General features: G+C 40.4%; 1 protein-coding gene across 1 annotated transcript in view; it reads left to right on the top strand.

Moving 5' to 3' along the window:
* csmd3b (CUB and Sushi multiple domains 3b) overlaps nucleotides 1-12,146 on the top strand; it is a 1,392,611-nt gene that overhangs the window by 1,369,770 nt on the left and 10,695 nt on the right. The window contains 2 exon segments of the mRNA XM_052022622.1: nucleotides 1,256-1,321; nucleotides 5,633-5,791. Coding sequence (XP_051878582.1) covers nucleotides 1,256-1,321; nucleotides 5,633-5,791 — 225 coding nt within the window.

Raw genomic sequence — 12,146 nt, 5'->3', positions numbered from 1 at the left:
AACCCTTCTTTCCCCTGCTCCTCCCCACTCCTTTGTCTTCCATTATTCCTGTGGCTCCCTTCCCCTGCCTTAATGACTTGCCTATCTCCTCTCCTCCCTTCCTCTATCCTTTATTCCATGGTCCACTGCTCACGCCTACCGAATTCTTTCTTCTTCAGCCCTTTGCCTCTTCCACCTGTCACGTCTCAGCTTCTTACATCTTCTTCCCCCTCCCCCACCCACCTACCTTCCCCCTCTCACCTGAACTCACCTATCACTTGCCTGCGTGTGCTCCTCCCCGTCCCCCCACCTTCTTATTCTGGCTTCTGCCCTCTTCCTTTCCAGTCCTGGTGAAGGGTCTCGGCCCGAAATGTCGACTGTTTTTTTTCCCTCTGTGGATGCTGCCCGACCTGCTGAGTTCCTCCAGCACTTTTTGTGTATTACTCCACATTCTAGCATCTGCAGAACTTTTGGTGTCTCTGTTGTGTCTTGCTACATTAGCCCCTGTCCTTTGTGATGCAGGCAAAACTGTGAACATTGACTCCGATGACTAGATATTGCTAACTGTGGTTAACACCTGATCAGGGCAATACCATTGATTGGATGGATGCATCAGCAAGGACTAATATCGCATGTGGTAAACAGAAGTTAATGCTAGATTATACTGCTTAAAGCTCTCCTGCAGCTCCTAAAGAGGAGTTACATTGAGCTGGAGCAAGGTGTACTGTGAAGGAGTCTGACCTGGGGAAAACTGAAGGTTGGCATAACATGGGGCAGTGTGGATTCCAATGATGTTAGATACTACTTTTGCATTCATTTTTATTATTAAATTGATTGAACCTCCTTTACTGGAAACAAATCTTTGACTTTCTGCTTGTCCTTATATCAATGTCTAACTGGCACAATGTACAGGACTTCACCAAACGCATGGGTGAGCCTTAACTTTAGAGTCAGTCATTTCAGTAATCGTGGTGGACTTCCCTGTCTTTTCCCAAGAGTGACTTGAAGACAACTGATAATGAGAAAGCCAGAAGTGGCTAGATCAAGTAATCTGAGTGACATGTCTGTAGTTCTGCACGTTTTCCCCAACTATCTCCCTTAACTTAGGAGAAAACCTGAGGGAAACTCCTGATGGAACCACCTGCCCAGTTTCACCTGGTTCACTCTACTCTTCTGCTAAAGTAAAAGTGGACAAACCGGTGGTCTTCCGTGGAAGTTGCTGATGAATGTATGAAATTTTTGTTGGTAATGTACTTCCTACTTTTTATTTTCATAGCTGGTTCGAAGAAATCAGAGAAAAGTAACAGACCTTCAATTGGAACGCCAAGCCCCAAACTAAGTGGTAGGTTGATTTCAATAAAAATTAAGATTCAGCTGCATCATGTGTAGGTGGGGATGTCAACAACTGGTGATTTCTATATTTTGTTTCAATATGAAATTAGTTAATTGTTGACTGAGTTGAAATTCATCTTGGCTTGAACTTCTAAGCACACTGGGTTGCAGTAGCAGCATATTGTAGTTGGCCTCTGAAATTTCTGGATTTTATAAATGGAGCACAGCACACTATCTGAAAATTTATAGCATGTTTTATTCAAAAAAGGAAACATAATAACAGAAATAGACAACTACAATCCTTGAGAAAAATAGAGGGTGTAGGATAGTACTTAAGAAGGAAATTAGGAGGGCACAAGGTGGCCAAGAAATATCCTTGGCAAGTATGTTTCCTAAATCCAAAATCATTCTAGAAGTATAACAGGAGAAAAAAGGTAACCAGGGAATGAGTGAGTCCCCTTAGGAGCCAAAGGGATAATCTGTGTGGGTGAGTTTCAAAATAAATTCTCGTCTGTATTCACCTAGAAGAAGGACATGGAGGATAGTGAGTTCAGAGAAGATTATCTGGACCACGTCAGTATTAAGAAGGTGGAGGTGTTAGATGTCTTGGAAAAAATAAGGGTGGTTAAATCCCCATGGCTAGATGACATCTATCCCAGAATCCTATGGGAAACAAAGGAAGAAATAACTGGGTCTCTGAGGGAGATTTTTGCTTCATTATTAGGCACAGAGAGGTACCAGAAGTATTGTTATTGGCTTATTATTATCACGTGTAGCAAGGTACAGTGAAAAACTTGTCTTTCATACCATTCGTACAGATCAATTCATTACACAGTGCATTTAGGTAGTACAGAGTGCATTGAGGTAGCACAGGTTAAAAACAGTAACAGAATACAGAGTAAAGTGTCACAGCTACAGGGAAGTGCATTGCAGGTAGACAATAAGGTGCAAGGTGAAACAAGGTAGATTGTGAGGTCAAGAGTCCATCTCATCGTATAACGGAACTATTCAATAGTCTTAGCACCGTGGGATAGAAGCTATCCTTGAGCCTGGTGGTATGTGCCCTCAGGCTCCTGTGTCTTCTGCCTGATGGGAGAGGAGAGAAGAAAGAATGACCCGGGTGGATGGATTTTTTGATTATGCTGGCTGCTTCACCAAGGCAGCGAGAGATAGAGACAGAGTCCATGGAGGGGAGGCTGGTTTCCGTGATGTGCTGGGCTGTGTCCACAACTCTCTGCAGTTTCTTGTGGTTCTGGGCAGAGCAGTTGCCATACCAAGCCGTGATACATCCAGATAGGATGCTTTCTATGGTTCATCAATAAAAGTTGGTGAGTGTCAAAGGGGACATGCCAAATTTGTTTAGCCTCCTGAGGAAGTAGAGGCGCTGGTGAGCCTTCTTGGCTGTGACGTCTACATGGTTGGACCAGGACAGGCTATTGGTGATGTTCACTCCAAGGAACTTGAAGCTCTCAACCCTCTCAACCTCAGCACCATTGATGTAGACAAGTGCATGTACACCATCCCCTTTCCTGAAGTCAATGACAAGCTCTTTTGTTCTGCTGACATTGAGGGAAATGTTATAGACATGGCACCATGTTACTAAGCTCTCTATCTCCTTCCTGTACTCTAACTCATCATTTTTTGAGATACGGCCTACCACGGAGGTCGCATTTGCAAACTTGTAGGTGGAGTTAGAGCAGAATCTGGCCATGCAGTCATGAGTATATAGGGAGTAGAATAGAGGGCTGAGGACACAGCCTTGTGGGGCACTAGTGTTGAGAATAATCGTGCTGGAGGTGTTGCTGTCTACCCAATGATTGTAGTCTGTTGGTCAGAAAGTCAATTTTCTGGTTACAGAGGGAGGTATTGAGTCCCAGGTCTTGGAGTTTGGTGATGAGTTTGCTTGGAATTATAGTATTGAATGCAGAGCTGTAGTCAATAAACAATAGTCTAACGTAGGTGTCTTTACTGTCCAGATGCTCCAGAGATGAGTGTAGGGCCAGGGAGATGGCGCTTACTGTAGACCTGTTATGGTGGTAGGCAAATTGCAGTTGGTCACAGTTGTCTGGGAGGCTGGATGAGAGGAAAGCTAATGTTGTTCCTTTATGTAAGAATGGAGCATTTGGAAAGGCAGGGGCTGATTAAGAACAGTCAGTATGGATTTGTGAGGGGGAAATCCTGTCTCTCTAATTTGATTGAGTTTTTTGAGGAGGTAACAAAGGAGTTTAATGAAAGCAAGAAAGTTCATGTTGTCTATTATTAACTTTAGTAAAGCTTCTGACAAGGGCACACATGGTAGGCTGGTCCAGAAGGATAAGGCACATGGGATCCAAGGTGAGTTGGCTGATTGGATCCAAAATTGTCTTGGTGATAGGAGGCAGAGCAGTGGTGTGGAAGGGTGCTTTCCTGATTGGAAGTCTGTCACCAGTGGTGTACCGCAGAGATCAATGCTGGGACTTTTGCTGTTGTGATATACATCAATGACTTAGACATGAATGTAGGAGGAATGACTAGTAAGTCTACAGATCACATGAAAATTGGTGGTGTTGTTGATACTGAGGTAAGTTGTCCAAGGCTACGGCAGGATATAGATGAGTTGGAAAGTTAGGCAGAGTGTTGGTAACTGGAATTAAATCCGACAAATATTAGGATATGTATTTTGGGACATATACAGTTAATGGTAGGGTGTTAAGGAATGTTGATGAACAGAGAGAGCTCAGGGTCCAAGTCCATTGTTCCCTGAAAGTGGCAACACAGGTAGAGAGGGTGGTGAAGAAGGCATATGGTGGTGCTTGCCTTCATCGGTCAGGGCACAGAATACAAGAGTTGGGACTTTATGTTGCAACTTTACAAAACACTGGTTAGGCTGCATTTGGAGTATTGCATGCAGATCTTGTTGTCATATTATCACAGGTGTTTGAATGCGCTGGAGAGAACACAGAGGATATTCACCAGCATATTGGAAGACTTTAATTATGGGGAAAGATTGGATAGGCTGCTTTTTTTTTGCCTTGGAGGGAGGAAGGCTGAGGGGTGACCTGATCGAAGTATATAAGGTTATGAGAGGCATAGATAGATAGTCAAAATCTTTTACCCATGCTAGGGGTATCAAAAGCAAGAGGGAATAGGTTTAAGGTGAGAGGAAGGAGTTTTTAAAGAGGTTTGAGGGATGTTTTTATTTACACAGAGAGTGATTGATATCTGGAATGTGCTGCCAGTGGAGTTTGTGGAATTCGATATAATTGCTATATTTAGACAGACAGTTAAATAGACAAGGCAGCTAAGGATACAGCTCTAATGCAGGCAAATGGGATTAGTGCAGATGTGCAAAAAGGTGGACCATGGAGCCCTGTTTTTGTGCTGTACAACTCTATGACTCTTTCACTGACTAGGGATGAATTTCCACACAGTTCTATTTTCGTATAATCTGTGTAAAACTATGGGCATAGTAGACATATTAGTATTGTGGTATTTCAGTAAGTGTGAAAGATTACAATGAACAGTTAGTTTAGACAGTTGAAATATGCATTTTAAAAATACAAAAGATTGACAATAAAGTAAGTAACAGCAAATGAAGACCCACAATTTGGGTGCAACCGTATAATCTCTATGATTTGTTGATTTAGGACTCCTGAACACAGAAAATAGTTAATAGTCCTCACACTCAGACCTGTAAATCAAATTCAAAATCATATTTTCTTTATTGAACTCTAGTTTTTTATTCTTTATGATGGAATCTAGAATTAAAGTATTTTTAGATCTGGGAAGTACATAGATCACTGTGTTCCAATAAATGAATTATTGAATGAACATTTAGCCCAAAGTAATTTTAGCTCACTATGAGAGTCTAATAAAATTAATGTGGTCATTCTCAACCAATGTTGCTTAACACACACATACTGAAACAAAGTCTAATATTTAAACCTCAGTATTCTGGGAGCATTTGGTGCAAATACTCTGTTCCAAAAGTAGAAAGATCTATGTTTTTTTCTCTTACTATGATGTGCACAAGAGTTGGAATGCAAAGCTTCTTTGGAAAAAAGTAATTTTTGCAAGTAACATACCACAAAGAATTGGATAAAGTTGTGACAGGAATTCAACATGTGTAGGGAAGGAAGAAAGGTAGCATAATGTTACTCACTTTTTATATATTTTGACCAATATTCAATGAACTGAATGTCTTAAATTGTGTAATTGTTGATAACTATGATTCTGCCCATTTTGCCCATGTGCCCCATCCAGTTTCATTTCCACATCTTTCATCTTGTATTTTAACATTTTAGATTTTTTGATTCATGATAAAAATATTTGTAATTTTCAGTTCCAGATGATGTTTTTGCTCCGCATTATATTTGGAAGGGATCTTATAACTACAAAGGAAAGAAGCAGCCCATGACATTGACAGTCACAAGTTATAATACTTCATCGGGCAGAGTCAATGCTACTCTCACAAACAGTAATATGGAGCTACAACTTTCAGGTACAGATCTCACCAATAACCTTCCTACGAAGCTGCACAGTGTAGAGGAAGCATTTGTCTTTATTGGACACTAACAATGGCTCTTTCAGCTACTTTCTTCTGAAGCATGATCTAAACTGAGAAGGATGACTGGTTTTCAATTCCCACCCTGGATATGTTGAGGCCAATTGCAGCAACCTACTGTCAGCACCACCTGCAATCAATTGATTCACACAGACATGGGCTCAAACCTGTCATTTTCTTAATCTGCAAAGCCCATTTTCTTGCTTAGATAAACTTGCTGAGCCAACTTGAAAGTTTCAGTTATCTTCAATGTGAAAAGCTGACTGACTATATAGGTTTTTCTGTCCACTGGTCTCTGATGTCTCATTGTGTTTCAGAGAAATGGACCATTTGCCTCAATTAGTCATTGCTCGTATATACAGTAAACGAGCAGTCTCTTCGTTTAATACCTCTTCCCACATACCCAATATTCATTTTTTAAAAAATAATTGTATCAATGTCTCTCGCTGTTCTTTGAATCTTTCCTAATTCATCTGTATCCTATAGAATCAGAAATTTATGGCATCGAAGCAAACCATTTTGTCCTTGTGTCATGCTGATCAAAAAGTCAGGTCACTCATGCTTCCCTGATCTTGGTCTGTAGCTTTGTGAGTTTTGTCACATCAAATGCTCATCCAGTTACCTTTTAAATGTAGCTTATATTTTGGAGTGCTAATGTCACTCGAATGGCATAATTTATTCTGGTTTGCATTCCATTGTTCTTTTGATGCAAGCCATACTGTTTGCTTTATTGATAATTGTATTAAAATGTATGATCTGTTTCTACTTCCAAATATTCTTTTTTGACAGGTTTTGCATCTCAAATGTAATGTAGGCACTTGCATTTTTATACATATTTTTATAAATAGATACAATATCCTTCACTTATCCACATTGTTCCATGTGTCCCATGTCAGCTAATGTCCATAAGTGGTCCAAGTCTTTTTAAGGATAATCCAGATTTTTATTCTTAGAACTGAAGTTCATGTCACCAGAAAACCTAATCATTTTTCTGCAGAAACTGAAACCAATGAGGGACCAATGTTTAACTTACACCATGAGGCTATCTTGCTGTTGAAACTTGTCTTTGTCAATGTCTTCTGAATACTAAATAAATTACATCTTCTGGATTCCCCATAAATAATAGCTTATTCCATCTGAGGTTACTTGTATTAGATTTTCAAGACATAAGTTCCTATTTCTTAAGTCTTATGGTCCTTTTTCTATCACTTACGGATCAAATCATTTACGGATCTATGATTGTTTTTTACGTTGAATGATATCTAATTGGGCTGCAAGTATCACATTCAGGTTCTAAGTTTTCCCTAAAAATTTGTAAATGCAATCGATCTCCTTAAATATGTGTGAACTACTATACCGTGAAATAACTAATTTATCAATTCTTTGGGTATTCTAAAGTAATTTCTATTGAACAAAGGAACCTTGTGAGCACTTAATTTCTGATTTCTACCTAACAATTTGATGCGAAGATCCTCTATTGCTATTTTAGCAAAACCTTGAATCTATTTGTCAATGAAATGCCCCAAAGAAATGAAAGAAGCAGCTATCTCACATTTGTCATTAAGAAAATACTGGAATACAGAATGAAGAATCTAATAGCAGGACATTTGGAAAATAATGATGGAATAGAGCAAACTCAACATAACATTCTCAAATGGAAATCACATTTGTTAAATTTGATAGAGCTCTTTGAGGATATAAGCAGCAGGGTGGATAAAAGAGAACCAGTAGATGTAATGTATTTAGATTACTAAAAGACTTTTAATTACATGCCGCAAAAAAAATTACAGCACAAGATAAATACCCATGAAATTGCAAGGGACATTTGGTAAAGACAGAGGATTGGTTAACCAACAATAAACAGAGAGTTAGGATGATGAATCATTTGACCAGCTGTAACAAGTTCAATCCCAAAAAGGTCAGTGGTAGAGCCACATCTATATAAAATCTATAGTAAAGACTTTGATGAAGGGAACAAGTGCACTGTAACTAAATTAGTCAAAAGATATTTAGGAAAGCAAGTTGTGAGGAGGACTCAAGGGTCTACAAAGTAGAAAGAAAGGTGGAGTGGCAAACATTTGGCAGATGAGGTATAATGTGGTAAAATATGAATTTATCCATGTTATGTCTTTGTATTGCAATATTTTATTTCCTAAACCCCTTTATATGTTTTATTTCTTTATAATCGTGACAAGAATTTCTGCTTGTTTGTAAATTCCTCCTAATGTTCTTATTGTATACCATGGCAGGCATGGTACTGTGGCAGTTAGCGTAATGCTATAACATTGCCAGTGACCCAGGTTCGATTCCGGCTGCTGTCTGTCAGGAGTTTGTACGTTCTCCCTGTTTCTGTGTGGGTTTCCTCCGGGTGCTCCGGTTTCCTCCCACATTCCAAAGACATACTGGTTAGGAAGTTGTGGGCATGCTACTTTGGCGCTGGAAGCATGGCAACACTTGCGGGCTGCCCCCAGAACACTCTATGCAAAAGATGCATTTCACTGTGTGTTTCGATGTACATGTGACTAATAAAGATATTTTATCGTATTTTATCTTATCTCATTGGGCCCTAATGATCAGAGATTGCCATATTTCCTTGTTACCAACCAGATATTAGCATTCCCTGTTTTTAACAATAGCCTTAATTAAATCCCAGGGCTGAAAAATTCAGCACTGTGGATGCTAAATTACTTTCAAATAGCAATGTGCACATGCACGATAATGGTGTAAGTTGAGCCTGCCACTGCACAGTTAATAGTGCTAAAGTGTTTGATGTCCATGTCCACCACTGGTGTTCAAAGTGGAGGGTCATGATGTCATTTAGTTTGTAATGTTGAATTGAAACCAGCTAACCAGCTCTGCTAAATTGGACGTCAATAATTCGACTGTACTCTCTGTTTAACCTCCCATAACTAAACAAATGCTCAGAAGTAGAAAGGACATCTCTACCAAGTCCAATTTAAAGGGATTATCAACTGCTTAGATGTTAGCAAATAATTGGTCTCCACTGGTTACTGCTTTGATTCTGCAGTAATATAGTGAATTTTAAAACTGCTGAATTCTACAAGTGACATGCCAGGTCCCTCTGTACAAGCGAGTCTCTCCCAGATATTGGTCCATCAGGACGTTTCTTCTTGGACTGCAATAAGCTTGGGAGAAGGAGCAGAGGGCGCTTAGTGAAGGACAAGGAGAGGGAAGAACATGAGTGGGAAATAGATGGGAGTCAGCCTTGACACATTTGACCAAATAACCTCCTTCTATGTTGGAAGAAAATGTGAGAAATAAGATATTGTTTTATCTGCAGTTCAGTGAGGATATCCTCACTGACACATCCCATTTCCTTCAGCCACATAAACAATATCCATGTTCCCGTTAACTCTTCTTCCAGTTTTAGTAACTTACTTCCTCTTCTACCTGTGGACGTTGATACTAATGCGGTTAGATGATGTCAAGACTTCTTGATCAGTGTTTCCTTCCACAAAACGCCCTTGGAACCTGTAATTCTTGCTTTACACTTTTAATTTAGAATAACACAAAAATTATGATCCTTTAGGTATTAGATTTGAATCTGGAAATTAATTTCTTAAAACTTCTTGCGGGACCTTCATTCTAACCTTCCCTCTGTTGGTAATTCCTACTGGATCAGATTATCTCACTAATGTTTACAGATATCTTTGTTCTGTTATGAAGCTCACCATGGTACCATAGCAACGATCCCCTTGGTTGCAATGGAGATCAGACTTTTATTTTCCAGTTATGTACTATAGCATTATTAATGTGTGCCTTTATTGTTTGTTCCAAGGGTCAATCCTTGCTTCTCAGTCTTGTGTTAGAGTCATTATAAAATGCAATAGGAGGCTCATTGTATCCATAGCAGTTGATTAAAAAGTTACTCAACCTAATCCAACCTTCCAATACTTGTTCAGTACCTTGCAAGTCATAGCTCTTTAAGTACACAGCCAAGTACTTTTTAAATGAGATGAGGATTTCTGCCTCTACCACCTTTTCAGGCAGTGAGCTTCAGATACCTATTGCTTTCTTTTCCTACCATCTATCTCATCCTTCTATCTGCAAACTTCTTTATCACATTCCTTACATTTCACTAAGTTATTAAAAGATTCAACAAAAAGCAAGGAACTAAATGGAACCCCACTGGAAACAGCTTTCCAGTCATAAACACACTCATCAACTATCTCTTTACTTCATGCTACTGCACCAGCTTTGGATCCAACTCATCACTCTCCCTTGGATCCCATTGACTTTTATATTTTTGAAGAGCCTACCATGTGTTGTTCTTAAATATTCTCTCCCAAGCTTCTATCTTGTTCTTCATCATAATTGCCAAGAACTATCTGCTCAATAGACAACCTTGACCTAGACTGGTTTGCCCTTATGGATTCTTCGTGCCTCCTGTATTTCTTATTTAAGTGGCTCCCATTTTCTTTCTGTTTCACTAGTTTGTCAACTTGTTGGGTTCTAAGATGTATCTTCCTTTCTCTGTGTGTTTGATTGTAGCTCATGTTCCTGGGTCTTTTGTCCCACTTCTTCAGTGACAATATTTTCTGAGGCTTGACCCTGATTCTTGATGCATTGTCTATCCAGGATATCCTACATTTCACTTCAGTGCTACCGTTGTGACTTGCCACTATTTAGCATCCAGCTAATTCTGTCAGCATCAGTCCTTGTTTTCTTCAGGCTCACTATTTCTTAATGCTTCGTGGGAGATCTCCCACTCTAATACCGAGGATAAACTGTGTGACTTCTTGACCATTATTGGTTGTTGCTCTAGTAGCATCATGCTTTCACCAATTTAGTTCCCTTTCTGTAGGACTCAATGTGATAACTCACTGAGCAATTATTCCTGGCATTCAAACAGCACAGCCAATTCAGTTTACATATAATCAAGACAGGCCATCCAACATAAATCTCCCGGAGATACCAATTACTATAAAACATTTGTTACCGGGAAGATCACCAACAACACTATTACAAGCCTGTGTTCTTCTCTTGCTGCCTTTCATTACAAATTAATTTCCTTAATTTCTCAGACAAGTTCCTGCTGCTGAAGGTCAGGCAGCAGCGACAACTTCTGCATGTTCTTCCAGTCCTACAACCACCAAAGTGATTCAGTAGTCTAATTCCATGGCTGAGAGAGTTATCCTTTCACAATCCAAAAGTTAAATCTCTTGAGATAAGGTATTTATTTATTAGTCACATATACATTGAAACACACAGTGAAATACGTCTTTTTGCGTTGCCAAGAATGTGCTGGGGGGGCAGTCCACAAGTGTCGCCACTCTTCCAGCGCCAACATAGCATGCCCACAGCTCCTAACCCGTACGTCTTTGGAATGTGGGAGGAAACCCACGCAGACACATGTGAGATTCTAAAGGGGCTTAGCAAGGTAGATGTTCTGAAGTTTCAGTGGTGAGAGAATCTCGAACAAGGGGGCTTCAAGATAAGGAGGCTTTCATTTAGAACTGAAGTGACTAGAATTTCTTCTCGAAAGGGTGGTGAATCTTTGGAATTCACTACCCTGTGGCTCTGTTGAGACGAGGTCACTAGAAGTATTTAAAGAGGAGGTAAATAATTTCTTGCTAGAGTTGGGAATTGAGGGTTTTGTGGCACTGACACAGAAGAAGAGATGAGACTTGGGACAGATCAGCCATAATTCTACTGAATGGCAAGGAGGGCTTGAGGGGCCGTCAGGTGGCCTGCTCCTGTGCCTGTTTTCTTGTGTACTTGTATTCAAACATATTATATGTATTACCTTCTTCCTTCACCCCACTATTGATCACCTAAATTTTGAGTTACCTTGATTCAAGCTCAGAAATGCTATCCCTCTGCTTAACCAGCTCCCCCTTTCCTTTAAGACCCTCCTTAAAATCCAGCCCTCTATCTGACCATTGGGAAATCGCATTGTTTCAGCATCTGGCAGTTTCTATTCACTGAAACCCCAGTTCCAGTGTTCTCTGTCTATTCCCCGGGGCCTTAGGTTCTCAGATTCCCTTCCTGCTCAGCAGGGCCCCCGTCCCGCATTCCCTGAGCCCTCGCGGGGACAACAGTTTCTGTGCTCCCTGCACACTCCCGGAGTCACAGTTCCGGCAGTCCATTCACAGTCGCCAAGTCCTGCCAACTTGCTGGGACCCAGCTGCTGAGCTCCCTGATCACTCAACAGAGCCCCAGTCCCGCACTCGCTTCCCACTCACTGTGGCTCTGATTCCTTTGCTCACTTTTTATTCAACAGGGCTATGGTTCTCACACTCCCTGCTACTCTCTGGGGCCTCGGTTCCTG

The sequence above is a fragment of the Pristis pectinata genome, chromosome 9 (genome assembly GCF_009764475.1).
Source record: "Pristis pectinata isolate sPriPec2 chromosome 9, sPriPec2.1.pri, whole genome shotgun sequence".
In the NCBI taxonomy this organism is placed as follows: domain Eukaryota; kingdom Metazoa; phylum Chordata; class Chondrichthyes; order Rhinopristiformes; family Pristidae; genus Pristis; species Pristis pectinata.
The sequence above is the reverse complement of the archived record's forward strand: the minus strand, read 5'-3'. Positions and strand labels throughout refer to the sequence as shown.